Here is a 13,599-nt window from a genome sequence, read left to right on the forward strand (position 1 = left end):
GGTTGACGGATATATTTGGCAGAAGGAGATCTGATACTGGAAGTCTTACGCCAGAAGAAGAGAAAGAGAACGTTTGAATTGAATGATCGTGAGATCTGTGATGGAGAACTATTGATTTCTTGGGTGCACGAAGAGATCTTTATAGGTTATCTTCAGCGCCAAAAGCCAACTGCTGTTTCTAAAAATTGACTCCGTTGTCGTTGTTTGAACCCTGCCGATCCCAGCATTTTTGCCGGGCAGCGACTGTGCCGTTAGACCGACTGGTCCCTCATTCCCGGCGCAGTTCGCCGATATCCAGGAACTCAGATGGAGCTAATGGGTTGCTGAGCCTCCAAAGACGGACCCTGGCAATGAGAATACTGTGTATAGAAGCGAAGTCAATCTAAAATATGGAGTTTCCACCGATCGACAGGGAAAGAGCCAATGCTCAAGGTGAAAAAGCCGCTGCCTGGTTGATCAACACCGGAGCTCAGGCCCCGCCAAGGGATAGTAATACCCTTCTCCATTCGAATTGAACCGTCTATGCGGAGAGGGGCGGGGGGGGGGAGTTGGAAGGGATTACTGCGTTCTGCACATAGATGGCGGTGGTATAGTTGCCAAGAGAGATGCCCGCAGATATTCATCTAAGCCACCCTGTGGGGCCGCTCGTTCCGCCCATCTCATCCGTCCAGAGAGACCGTTGTACGAAAAAACAGGTGCATAGAAAGGACAAGCTCCTGGAAGCGGATGGATACATGTGCATGTCAGCGGTTATGCCCGACTTCACGACAGGGTCTTCGTCGAGGTGCTGAGATTCTGACATGCTGAGACATCGCCCGTCCCTAGAACTCCCGTTCGATCTGCTCCACCCCAACTCCCGGGGTATATAAATAGACGGGGTTGCAGAATTTCTTTTAGGCTTCCGCATTTTGTGACAGCATCATTGCACACCCTATTTTCGTTCACCTTTGATCGGCTGATTGCACGGAACCGTAGTTCCAATCCACGTCGGAGAGCGCATGACGTTCCTAATGGCTCTGTACAAGTAACGTTCCCTCTAAACCCCCGAAACTGGAGAGGATTCTCTGTCAATGGGATCTCGGGCTTCGATCTATCTGTGCCTTCTCTTGGTAAGATATCTGGTAGGAATGGATACATATCCTTGCTATGTTCTGCGACTAGCGTGATGTCACCGCAACTTGGTTCGATTTCCCTTACTAAGGATCTCGCGAACCCCGCAGCTTCGGAACTTTTTGCTCATCCACTACACCCCTTTCCATGTAGACATCATGGCTCGGGCTGTGAGCAATATGTGGGAACGGTACTGCCTGCGTGCTGCTAGTGAGTCCACTGCCACGCTGCTGCCCGTCTTTCTGTACGGAACAGCTTGGAAGAGAGACCGCACGGCGGATCTTGTCTACACGGCAATCAACACCGGCTTCCGGGCCATTGATACAGCTGCACAGCCTCGTCATTATCAAGAGGCTCTAGTCGGGGATGGAATCCGCAGGGCGATTGCAGATGGGCTAGTATGTCGAGAGGATCTCTATGTCAGTAACCAATCAACCAGGATGTGATGGATGGTCTTGGCTAAAGTGCTCGCTCACCCAGGTCCAAACCAAATTTAGCCCACTGTCGGCGCAGGATCCGGAAAATATGCCGTATGACCCCCAGGCATCGGTGACGGACCAGGTCCATGCATCGGTCAGGTCATCCCTGCATAATCTCCGCCCCCATGCGGGTGCGCAGAGTGCAGATGTTGCTTACCTTGACACGGTGGTTCTGCATTCCCCCCTGCCTACCCTCAACCAGACCCTGGAAGCCTGGCGAGCATTGGAGACCTATGTGCCGCATCGCATCCGCAACCTGGGTCTCTCAAATTGCTCGTTGCCTCTCTTGGAAGCGCTGTTTACCTCCGCATTGACGGTGAAGCCGGCGGTGGTACAGAATCGGTTCTATGAGGACACTCTGTTTGACAAAGATCTCCGGATCTTTTGTGGCGAGCATCAAATCATCTATCAGAGTTTCTGGACCTTGACGGCGAATCCAGAGCTAGTGCAGTCTGGCCCCGTACAGAAACTCGCCAATCTACTCCAGATTACCCCTGCGGCCTCGTTATACACTCTTGTCATGGGACTGGGCAACATAGTAGTCCTTAATGGTACGAAGAACCAAAGTCGCATGCTCGAGGATCTCGCTGCTCCGTTGAAAGTGGAAGAGTTTAGTCGGAGATACCGGGTTCAATGGGAGGAGTTGTTGGCAGGGTTTCGGGCGGTAATTGGGGATCCAAATCCTTAAATCAGTTGATAGTTTGGAAGTGCATGTACATTTACATGTACCGCCATGTGTCCGCCAATATTAGGATGATATAAGTGACTCGATGCAGGTATATATATGATCTGCGTTGTTCTCCTGATCGTTGCATCTCTAACAACCACCCCACCAAAAACAGTCGCCATCATGTATACAATACTGCGTATCTTGTAAATAACTCAATCTCTGTCTCATTTAGACGATCTACTCTTTTATCCGACTCTCTTTGCGACACTGCGAGGCTGAATCGCGTCGACGTCGTGTCATGGACACACCGCACTCTGCTGAGTCAGCGCCCCATGTGCCAATCACTGCGTTGCTCCGCCCGAATTGACCTCATCGTCGCCAAGCGATTCATATTTCCTCGTTCTCCTCCTGTGCGCGCTATCCATCCCCGCTCCTCATCACATTCGCCTCGCAGTCCGTTGTTAGAGTCGAAGTCGTGAGTATATTGACACGTTCCTTTTGCTGGCGCTTTTCCAGCCATTCTGAATGTCGAACTCTTCCCGCAGCTGTTGATTGTGGTGTGCCTCGCAGCGGGCCATCTCAGATCACTGTTGAGCCTTACTCGGTCTACCTGTGCCTGATTATAGCCTGAGCAGCCCGACCGAGTTCAAAGCCCTGTACTTTGGATTGTTCGAGGTTGAGTACCGGATTCGGCCAGTCGTTTGTCCGACTTGCAGGTCCATCCAACTTTTTTGCGTGACTCGAAATTCTTGCGACGACTTTCACGACCGATCATTTGCATTGTCACTGGCAGCCTGAAGTCACTAGGGATAGTGAACACTCTGGCAGCCTGGACGACAACACCCATAAATATTTGCGCGCGGACCTGACACTTGCAAGTTTCCCACTTGCAACCCACATCGCGATACCCATCCGACCTCAATCGAGACCTAACGGAATACTCCAAATACACCATGAGCTCTCAAGGCATGACTCGAAAAAGACCCGCCCCAGGCACAGCCCCTGCCGGACACCCTCAGATGGGCGCAGTACCGAACTATCAGCCCTCCAACCCCAACTCTCAACTCTCGAATGACCAGTTCCTCCAATGGGGACAGAATCCTTCTACCAATACCGTCAACCCATCCTCCTACGCTGATCCGTCCACATATATCCCGGCATCGTATACAGGAAATCAAGACTCGTCTGGCTCGAATGGGGGGACCTCAAATCAATTGACGCGTCGCCAACAGCCAAACCAGCTGGTCAGCCGCAACCGTGGGTACGAGCAATCCCCTGCAACCTACCCGGACCAAAATTCAGGGCAAAACCCTGGAGAGGGCGCCTGGGGTGAGTCTCTGGAGGAGCTATATCAGCGGGCTTTGACTGCGAAGAGAGAGGCGCAAGCGAAGAGGAAACAAATCCCACCATTCGTGCAGAAGCTGAGCAGGTACGTTGCTATCTATACAAGTTGAATATTGGAACAAATTCGCTAACATTGGATTACAGCTTTTTGGACGAATCGAAGAATACGGAACTGATCCGTTGGTCTGATGATGGTAATTCATTCATTGTCTTGGACGAAGATGAATTTGCAAGGACTCTCATCCCGGAGCTGTTCAAACACAATAACTACGCTTCGTTCGTTCGACAATTGAACATGTATGGATTTCACAAGAAGGTGGGATTATCAGACAACTCAATGCGCGCAAGCGAGCGCAAGAACAAGAGCCCCTCCGAGTATGCCAACCCATACTTTAAACGGGGCCATCCAGACCTGCTGTGGTTGATCTCCAAACCGAAGAATGCCGCTGGTCATAGCAGCAAGGGTAGCAAAAGTGGCCCTCGTGTGAAGACTGAAGACGCGGATGAGAATGAGATGGAGGATTATGGTGACGAGGGCATAGCAACTTCTCGCGACGAGCGTGCGCGACCTCGACAACTATCACTTTTGACTGATACCTCCATGCAAAAAGACCAGCTTTCCGGAGTGTATCGAGAGCTGCAAGCCATTCGTCAGCAGCAACAGATAATTTCGAACACGATTACCAGGCTGCGGAAAGAGCATGAGCAACTCTACGCTCAAGCAGCCAATTTCCAGGAACAACACACCCGCCACGAGAATTCGATCAACGCGATTCTTACGTTTCTCGCAACGGTGTACAATCGCAGTTTGCAAGGTCAAGAAGGAACCCAGAACCTCGCTAATTCATTTGCTGGAGCCATTTCTGGAGACCAGGGTAACATTGTTGATATGGGGGATGACTTTTCATTCAACCCTCTGGCCAACATGAGTAGCCCCACTGGACAACGAACCATGAAGAAGCAGCCGCTCCTCTTGAAGGCACCGCCATCCACGGACGATTCTAACCGGGCAACCACCCTGTCTCCTGCGGCCAGTGGCCACTACGACACTCGATCTCGTGGCCATACTCGTCAGCCTAGTGCGACTCAACATGGTCATGTGGAGGAGGTTCTCGACAGCAGCCCACGACAGGAGTCAATGAATGTTTCGTCGGGACAGCAGACTGATGATAGCTTCCCGCAGCGAGATATCATGTCCGTCATTCAGAATTCGAATGCGCGCAATGGCGTTCCCACCAGCTTCTCCGAGTTCCCCAACGTCCTTTCTTCTCTCGAAACCTCTGGTGGCAACGTCCCTCTCACACCAAACCAGCGAGCTGATATGCTTCGACTCATGGCCAACGAGACTGGAGATCCGAGTGGCTCGGCGGCTTCGAATAGTGCTCTGGTCACACCCCACCCTCCTCCGATGCCCCACAACTATTCCGGCCGCCTAGCCAATACTCGCCAGGAAATTGATAATCTGGTCAAAATGCAGGCCGAGCAGGATCGCTCCGTTCAGAACCTGACTAACCTTCTCCAACCGCTCAGTCCAACGGGCGCCATACCCGGCCTGGACAGCGACGGCAATGTGCCACCCCCGCCGCTCGACCTGGACCAGATCTTCAATAATGACTACTTCACCGATTTGGGCGACTCGCACCACGACGACAAAAAACCTGTGGTAGATGACCACTCTGGGCACGGCCCCGGCTCGGGCACGACCAACCATGACAATATCGGTGCTACTCAGCTGGACGACGGCGACACCAACGACCTCTTCGACTTTGATCATATCCCTGCCGACGGTGACCTTTTTGATAGCTCCAACCAAGGCCAAGATCACTCGGCGTACAACTACGGCTTTGACGGCTCAGGCTACGGTGCCGACTCGGGCCGTATTGTGGAGCAGTTGACAGATAGCGAGGCCACCAGCCCCGCAGCCGTTGACGAGCCTGATGATGGTGGAAGCGCGAAGCGGCGCAAAAGGGCCTGATCATGCCCTAGGCTGGTCTTGGGCAGAGAAGGGAGCCAAGAAGAAGCCCCTATAAAAGATTCTACGGAGATACCTCAGGCGTTGTTTTTGTTCATAGGGTTGTTGTTTTCTCTCTCGGGCTTGGGTGGCAGCGAGGTCTGGATTGTAAAAACCTCATGACATGACCCATGATGATATTCAATTAAAGTTTCTTAAATGGGCTGATTGCCTTGCAGCATACTGGTATACGATCTATTGCTCCCGTTCCATTTTTCTTGGTCCGTAGAAGACAACGCCTCTTTTATAAGTGGACTATTCCAAGTACACTATGTAGGTTGATGTTGTAATAGATCGTGCCATTTGTAACCATGATGGTAAAACAGGGTATCAGATCCCCCTTCTTCGCGCTTGCTCGTCCGCCTACCCGTAAGAGTTCCTGTCAATTCGCCACCTCTATCGTTGTCGGTCTCTCTCCCATTCCAACTCGCCCGCTCGTTCGCGTTTCCTCTCCCTCTCCCGGTCTCGCTGCAGACCACGCTTCCGGCCACCAGCCAATTCCTTCTCTTTCTCGCGTGGATCGATGACCATCAACGAATCGACATCCTCTCGGTGCTGCTGTTTCCACTTGAGATCCTTGCCTAGCGTATCCTTGCCAAATCGCAGCTGATGCGTGAGCCAGCCCTGGTCGTTGGCATCTGTTTCGTCGGGCGCCGCCGCGTCCGGGTCACTCCAGGACTTACACGACTGGCAGTTCGCAATGAAATGCAGGTCGCAGAGCTGAGCCTCTTCGTCTTCGTCCGCATCTTGATCCTGTGCGGGGCGCTTCCCGGCGTCCCGATCCGTATGTGCTTGTGCTTGTGACGGTGCGAAATCTGCACCCTCGAGCTTCGCTTTGAAGGCGTTGAAAACTTTTAATGCGTCTCGCTCGGCTGCGCTCCGTGGACCAGCACTGGAACCGGTGCTTGATCCAGGTGGTGGGCGTTTGCGGGCTCTTGTCGCGGTCTTGGGGATCATGGCTTCGAGGGCGGACTTCTTGCGTCCCGTGTCGGCGGGTCCCATATCCACGTTGCGGCGCATGGATGCCTTGAGCGAGGCAATCTCAGCATTGGTGCGAGATAGCTTGGACTCCTTGGGCGGAGGAGAGCCAGGAGTTGAGGAGCGGGAGGGCGATTCCGGATCTCGGAGAGGAAGCTGAGTCTGGGGATCGGGGGTCTTGCGGCGCTGCTTGCGCTCTGGGGAGGGAGATCGGTGTGGGGATGGCGAGTGCGGCCGTTTGCGTGGCTGTATAGACTCGCTTGTTTGTGACCGTGGCTGTTTAGGCGTCTCGCTGATCCCACCAGGCACGTCCGCCACAAGCTTGGTGTTGAACTTGGGCTTCGCTGGCCGAATGGGCATGCCCTCGTCGCCCTCGTCATCACCGAAACTGAGTAGGACTTTCCCGCCCTTCGCAGCCTTTTTCTTTTTCTTCGGCGCGGCCTTCTCGCCCCCAGCTGCGGTCGAGGTGGTCGTCTTCCGGTCTTTCAACTTGCCAGCAAGCGGTCCCAATTCTCCAATCTCACAGGAAGTCACTTTAACCGGGTATACAGGCCGTTCAGTGCCTTCTACACGCTCTGCGTCGGCGATTTTCAGCACGTTGAAGATACTATCGCCTTCTAATCGTCCGAATAACGTGCACTGTCCCGTCAATTCGCGATCAGTGTTGGCGAGCGTGATGAAGAATTGGCTTCCATATGACCCGTCCTCACTTTTCGCCATGCCAACCAGTCCGCGCCGGTTGAAGCGCAGCCGACTGTGAATCTCATCCCGCAAAACTACCCGCTCGTTCGGATCGCGCGCCTCGGGGTCATACTCGAATTCGGGATACTCATAGATGGAAGTACCGCCAGCGCCGGTGCCCGTAGGATCACCGCCTTGGATGACGAAGTCTGATGCGATGCGGTGGAATATCGTGCCAGTGTAATAGTTGTCCTTGCAATGCTGAAGGAAGTTCTTGCAGGTGAGAGGAGCCTGGTTCGCGAACAGGGCGATGTGGATCGGTCCAACGGTGGTGTTCAGCGTTGCTAGCGCGGTGGGGTTGGGCTCGCTGGCATATTGAGTGGACATTATGGAGAGACAGGGGAGAGAATGACCGAGCCACGGGGCCCGTCAACAAAAGGTTGGATGGCGTTCAAGTCAATCGCATGCTCTCGTCGGAGTAAAGTTGCTGTCTCCGATAAAAGTGGACGTCATGTCACGTGGTGTGTTTACCTTAGAGCATCGCTACGGTAGTCGATTCCATTGCCAAAAAAAGAAAACATGATACACATGCATAGATTGAAAAGTTTAAGACTGATATATATACAAGAATACGGTAGATGAATCCAGGTCAATTGGCTGTCTATGCAAAAAAAATCCATGGGAAGGTCAATATCGCTTGGATGGGTGTCGCTTTCGGCAAGAGAATAATAGGATGCATGTAGGAGTCGGCGAGAAGAAAAAAAGGTCGAGGTTGACTCGTCTATACTGTCGCGAGCGGTTTGCTGCAAGGGGAAGGGATTGGTCTGATGTCCAGCACCAGATTGCAAGGTTGAAATGCTTAGCATCGTGAGAACGTCGTGATGGTTCGTCCAGCTCAAGCTATACAACGACACTGAGAATGAAAGACGCTTTTGACGCATTGATACTGCCACATGTCCCAGTCAATAAGTTTGTCTAGGGCTGATGAGATCTGGCTCTCAATTGTACGGCAGGGCAGTTGCTTTTGCCAGCGTTCAAATCATAGCGAGAGCCAGCCGCATAGAACGTGAGAACTTACTACTAGCGGCCCTAGTGTATAAGAGCCTTGAGTTGTCGCGTAGGGAAAAAGAGAAACTCTTGACTGTGGCATGGGTATGTCGCATAAGGGTGGTTGGGCGATGATTGGTGCTGAACTCGAACGAGGATAGTAGAATAGCCGGCCATACAGACAATGCATCATGAGATATATGGTGCATTGGGATGCTCAGGGAGAAGACAATGTCATGATACCTGAGCATCCTTTGCTGCCAGCACCGAGACAGACATGGTTATAGGCATAGGCACAGGGATCGGGCCTGGAACCGGTCCAGAATCCCGATCCTGCTCAAAAGTCGTCCTCGCATGAAGCCCCAGTTGGAACCGCAGTCGGCGCAAGGTGCGCTCGGAGATATCATAGCCATCTTGCCGCAACAGCTTCAACATTGCCTTATCGGTAAGCTTATCTTGCACAAAGAGCACCTTGATCCGCGCGTGGAGCACCTCATCCGCTGTCGTGGTCCGACTGCGTTTGCGAATACCCCACTTGCGCAGCCGAGACTGGATAGTTCTTTCTTTGACTTGAATGCTATACCGGCTCTCAAGAGTGCGGCTGATAGAGTCACTACTGATGCCGTGTTGAAACAACGTGATGATCTCGTCCCGATAGGGCTCGAGGTTGATCTGTTGGCGCGGCATGGCTGAGAGGAATTGCATGTGGGGAAGAGGAGAAAGGAGAAGCCGAGGAGAGAGTCGAAGTGCGGGAAAAGGCGGTGAAATCTGCGGGATGGTCAGTCGGTCAGTCTCTCCACGGCGGCGTCTCGTATTCGTTTAGCGTGGGCGGAGTATAACTACAAAGGTTCTCTCTAGTTCATTCAATCTATTCTTCCTCGAGAACGACAAGAGATGGATTGCTCTATCTATGCAAGACAAAAGTGTATTTAGCCCAAGCAAATACAGCCAAAACTGGAGAAAGAAAGGAAGAAGGGGAATCTCTGATTATTAGGAAACCTATTTATCCGTGGACTCGTGACACTAAAACAAATCAAGTCTCAACTGGGAGATATTACCTCGCTTAGGAGATACCAAATTGCGCGACCAATCCTATACGGACGTACGCACTATTCATTGACTACGCTTGGCAAATCATACACCATCGTATTTAAGCCTTCTTATCACCAGTCACACCAGCTGAGGTGGCCATCTCAGGAACACCGCTGCGGCGCTTGATGATGCGGAATCCACCGACCAGGAAGAAGAGAGCCTCCAGGCCGAGGATAACTGCAAGAGTGACCATAGCACCGATGACACCGGCGACGGCACGCGACATACCCCCAGAGCCGGAGCCGGAGCCGGAGCCACTCGAAGAGTCGGAGCTGTTGGTGCTGGCCGTGGAGGATGCGCATTTGCCATCAGTGTTGCCGCATAAATTGCACCACTCATCATCCGAAGTGACGGCAAACTTCTCCATGCTGGACTTGAAGTCGGACCAAGAGAGGAGCTTATTAGACTGGCCGAACAGCGGATAGACGGTGGGCTCGTCAGAGCCGGTCAGAGTGCCATTGTGGAACATGAAGCGCACATTGATGTCGCTCTCAGAGGGGAAATCGGTGTCTTCGTTGTCAGTGACGAGCTCCAGAACCATTGAGGAGGCATAGTCGGGAATTCCAGTGAAGTTGACCGAAGCAGCGGGCAGCTGTGCCAGGCCGAAGAAGGACATAAAGGTGCCGTAGGAGCCGAACTGAACGTTCAGCTTAGACTTCTCACCACCCGAAGCGATGGTGGTGTTCAGACCTGAGAGGATCTCGCCGGCAAGGACGGCACCGTCAACAGCACGAGCGGTATCCGACTCGTTGTAGGCCAGGTTCCATTGCTGGTTGCTAGCCAGCTGGAAAATCTGGTCGAACTCCTCGTTGGATGGATATTCGCCACCGGCGAACTCCTCGGTGGTGTTGTGAATGATGCCAACGTTGAGATAGTCAAAGATGGTGTAAGCATTCTTAAAGGTCATCTGCGAGGAAGTGAAGGTGGTGTTAAGCATGGATGACAACGACTGATAGAAGTCCTCGGTGGACTTCAACAATGAGTTGTAGGAGTCGGAGGTGTAGTAGTTGTTGCTGCTGATGGTCGCCTTCTGGCAGTCACTAGAGCCTTGTAGCCAGGTTGCGTCCTCGCTGTCAGACCCAGAGGTGGTGGTGGTCAACTGGATCAGCTGGTACCCGTTCAAGGGAGACATCACGACGGTGCTGTTCCCCAGCGTGGTGTTGGCATCACTTCCCGCCGGGGGATAAACACCCTGGAGGAAGCCAGTAGCCGAGTTTTGGAGCACAGCATCATCGGGGGCACTGGCACTGATCTGCTTAGCCACGACGATCTCGGAGGCGATGCCCTCAATGTGCTTCTCTGAACTCGAATTAATGTATCGGTCATGATAGAAGTCGCCGGCGGTATAGACCTCGGAGTAGCCGAGATCGGTTAATTCAGTGTTTCCAAATACTTTGGCTGTGCGATCCCCGTGGCGGGCAAAAATGAATGCGCCAAGCACTCGCTCTGCCTCGACGATCGAGGTCGAGAGGGATGCAGCCAGTAGCAGACCGGACTGGATGGAGGAGCGCATGATGGCAGAGAGTTGATACCCAAAGAATCGGTCGAAGCGCAGACCACCAGGATGCGAGGCACTGAAAAGGTAGAGAATCCGCCAAACCCTTGCTCGCAACAGCAGCAGCGCGAGCGCAACTACTTATGCTGTGACATCGCTCACCTGCGGAGACATCCTTTGGCTACGCCTAGTGGCGGGCGAGTCGATGCACTCTCCCGCCGAACCGGCCAACGCCTTCGGGATGGGTGGCCGGGCCCTCGTGTCCGGGAGTGAGCATCTGGCAAGGGGAGGCGACACTGGGTCAATGGAGGATATGATTGGGGAATTGGGGCGGTTGAAGCTCGGGGATTGACGGAGAGGGCCGACATTGTGGAGGTGACGGGACCCCGCTCCTCACGACTCTCCACGGCCAGGACGATGCAGACTATCCCGCAGTGGGCGAGCACATAGGCTACTGCAGACCAAGCCAGGCCCAAGTCCGAGGAGGTGCGCGGAGAAAGGACATGCCTCCAAGGACATCCTATTAGCTAATTAGAAATTGCCAGGAGCTTCGCGATAACAAGATTAGTTTAGTCGACGATGTCCAATGGCCGTAACAGGCCGGAAAGTTGCAAGTGGAGCAGAACCCTAAGACCCTGTTGGCCTCCACAATCCGACCAATGAAAAGACCCGCGATAGCACTAAGATCATCGTCGGATTTTACAACACGCAGGCCAAGCAAATCGAGAGGGTAAGATTGAGGACGACGGGAATGGACTGGGACGGGCAGGTGTTGCCGCTTCTCCGCATCGCCGCATCGGCATGCCATTTCGCGCCGATCGAGTTTAAATGTCTGGCTCAGAGGCCAGGAAAGTCAGAAAATCATGGAGATTTCCACCTCAAATGACCTTTTGCCAATTTGAGACGCGCAATCGCGTTTCTACAGACCCTGCAGACTGCACCCGAAAACCGGGGTGAATTCCCCCGAGAAAAAAAGAATAACGAAGAAAGAGGGAAAAGCTTCATGATCATTGTGACTGTCATTATTCACGCTACTGGGATGCCTTTGTCACCCATCAATTCACAGCCATTCCGAACCACGCCCACCATCCCGCCAGTCTGCACGGCTTCGGATCCGCCGCCGGAGAGACGCCACTCGATCTCCGCCAGCCCTTCTAACCAGGTGATTCGTGTCTGTGCTGGTACCTCGAGTTGTTGTAGTTGATCGGCTAGCGCCGACAGAATATCTGCTAAGGCTAGACCTTTGGTCGCCTTCAGCGTGTTGACGGTGTTGAGGCACGAGGTTACGTCACTCGTGGAGAGGATGGTCGTCATGATCTGTTGGATATCAGCCGGGTGCGGCGCGGCAATGCAGTCGTAAATGGTGGCATTCGTAATCGTCTCGGGCTCCGGCCGGGGCACATTTGGCGCATCTCGCATCGGGAGGGGAATACCTGATGTTGATACAAAATTCATAGTTAACATATCCGCTCTTGGCTAGATGGCAAAAGCAATCAAGGTTACACGGGGGAGGGACCCACTGCTAGCATGACAGGCTTGGAGGACGTTCAGCGCCCTACGCATGTCGCCCTTGCTTAGCGTCACCAGACTATCAACCGCCTCCGATTGAATGCGAACGTTCTCCTTCTCAATCACCTGGTCAACGAGCACTCGAATGTCGGCCGGCTTGAGGGGACTGAATCGGAATCGGGTACATCGGGAGAGCAGTGCCGGGGAGAGCTTGTGGGTATAGTTGGCAATAATACAGAATCGGGTGTTGGCAGTGTATTTCTCCATGATGCGGCGGAGCGCCATCTGGGCGGTCGAGGTCATGGCATCGGCCTCATCAAGGATGATCAGCTTGAAGCCCGCGAGAGAGGAGCTGCCGCTAGACTGCGGGGCCATGGAGAAGATCTGTTTTGTGCCTGTCCAGTGTCAAACAGTCTCAGTCAATCACCCTTCGATATATATTGTCTTTTTCGGAAGAGGGAACGCACTGGCAAAGGTTTTGATCTGTTCTCGTACAACATCAATGCCACGGTCATCACTGGCATTCAGCTCCAACACCATTTGTCGCATGTTTTTTTGGCCATATATCCGTCGTGCTAAGGCAAGAATAGTTGAAGTTTTGCCGGTACCGGGGGGTCCGTAGAGAAGAAGGTGAGGTAGACGCTGTTCAGATTGCCATTAGCTTTTATCTTAGTATTTCAGGTCCAGTCTGGTCGTGATGTACATGGGCGTCGACAAATCGATTGATTGTGGCTAGGATATCTTGATGGCCGGAGACATCATCTAGGCTGTTGGGGCGATATTTCTCGACCCTGGACAGAGAGGGTTAGTATCTGCCCCTAACTCATCCTCGTGTTTGTGCTGCTCACTGACCAAGGAAGGTTGTCTTGAGCTGCGACGGGGAGATCGGCCGCCGTCCTCCTCTTTCCACTAGCATTATCGGAGCTGAATTGAACATCCTTAGATGGCGCATCCACCTCCATCTCGTCCTCATAGTCTGACATGGTGGATGGTGTATATCGGGGGCGTAAGAAGATAGAGGGAAAGAGTCTAGACGTTGATCGCGAAAAAGAAAGCTCGACGCGTTTCCGCGCGTAAAGAGAATCTCGGGGCGGAAAATCAACGGGAGCTGGGGCCGCTCCACCGATGACATCCTCCCCTGCCTAAACTCCAGCCCGCTCCGCAACCTCATTGTCTCTGCATC

The 13,599-nt window shown here is 53.1% G+C and overlaps 6 protein-coding genes across 6 annotated transcripts; 2 read left to right on the forward strand and 4 right to left on the reverse strand.

The window, feature by feature from the left end:
• Positions 1 to 1,268: 1,268 nt before the first annotated feature.
• N7462_003212 (putative aldo-keto reductase (AKR)) lies at positions 1,269 to 2,277 on the forward strand (the record flags this gene model as incomplete). The annotated part of the gene is made up of 2 exons (XM_057074938.1): positions 1,269 to 1,508; positions 1,591 to 2,277. 2 exons carry the CDS (start codon positions 1,269 to 1,271, stop codon positions 2,275 to 2,277), a joined length of 927 nt encoding a protein of 308 aa, XP_056934443.1.
• A 935-nt stretch (positions 2,278 to 3,212) lies between these two features.
• Positions 3,213 to 5,578, forward strand: N7462_003213 (Heat shock factor (HSF)-type DNA-binding; the record flags this gene model as incomplete). Its single annotated transcript, XM_057074939.1, has 2 exons — positions 3,213 to 3,688; positions 3,748 to 5,578. The coding sequence occupies 2 exons, from the start codon at positions 3,213 to 3,215 to the stop codon at positions 5,576 to 5,578; spliced, it is 2,307 nt and encodes a 768-aa protein (XP_056934444.1).
• Positions 5,579 to 6,010: 432 nt separating this feature from the next.
• cwc27 (putative peptidyl-prolyl cis-trans isomerase) lies at positions 6,011 to 7,660 on the reverse strand (the record flags this gene model as incomplete). Its single annotated transcript, XM_057074940.1, has 1 exon — positions 6,011 to 7,660. One exon carries the CDS (start codon positions 7,658 to 7,660, stop codon positions 6,011 to 6,013), a length of 1,650 nt encoding a protein of 549 aa, XP_056934445.1.
• An 894-nt stretch (positions 7,661 to 8,554) lies between these two features.
• Positions 8,555 to 9,007, reverse strand: N7462_003215 (Clr5 domain-containing protein; the record flags this gene model as incomplete). Its single annotated transcript, XM_057074941.1, has 1 exon — positions 8,555 to 9,007. The coding sequence occupies one exon, from the start codon at positions 9,005 to 9,007 to the stop codon at positions 8,555 to 8,557; it is 453 nt and encodes a 150-aa protein (XP_056934446.1).
• Positions 9,008 to 9,470: 463 nt separating this feature from the next.
• Positions 9,471 to 10,925, reverse strand: N7462_003216 (uncharacterized protein; the record flags this gene model as incomplete). Its single annotated transcript, XM_057074942.1, has 1 exon — positions 9,471 to 10,925. One exon carries the CDS (start codon positions 10,923 to 10,925, stop codon positions 9,471 to 9,473), a length of 1,455 nt encoding a protein of 484 aa, XP_056934447.1.
• A 1,008-nt stretch (positions 10,926 to 11,933) lies between these two features.
• On the reverse strand, positions 11,934 to 13,399 carry N7462_003217 (replication factor C subunit 3; the record flags this gene model as incomplete). The annotated part of the gene is made up of 5 exons (XM_057074943.1): positions 11,934 to 12,340; positions 12,428 to 12,811; positions 12,884 to 13,058; positions 13,120 to 13,207; positions 13,269 to 13,399. 5 exons carry the CDS (start codon positions 13,397 to 13,399, stop codon positions 11,934 to 11,936), a joined length of 1,185 nt encoding a protein of 394 aa, XP_056934448.1.
• Positions 13,400 to 13,599: the final 200 nt, after the last annotated feature.

The sequence above is a fragment of the Penicillium macrosclerotiorum genome (genome assembly GCF_028827735.1).
Source record: "Penicillium macrosclerotiorum strain IBT 26536 chromosome Unknown utg000003l_segment0_segment0, whole genome shotgun sequence".
Taxonomy (NCBI): Eukaryota; Fungi; Ascomycota; class Eurotiomycetes; order Eurotiales; family Aspergillaceae; genus Penicillium; species Penicillium macrosclerotiorum.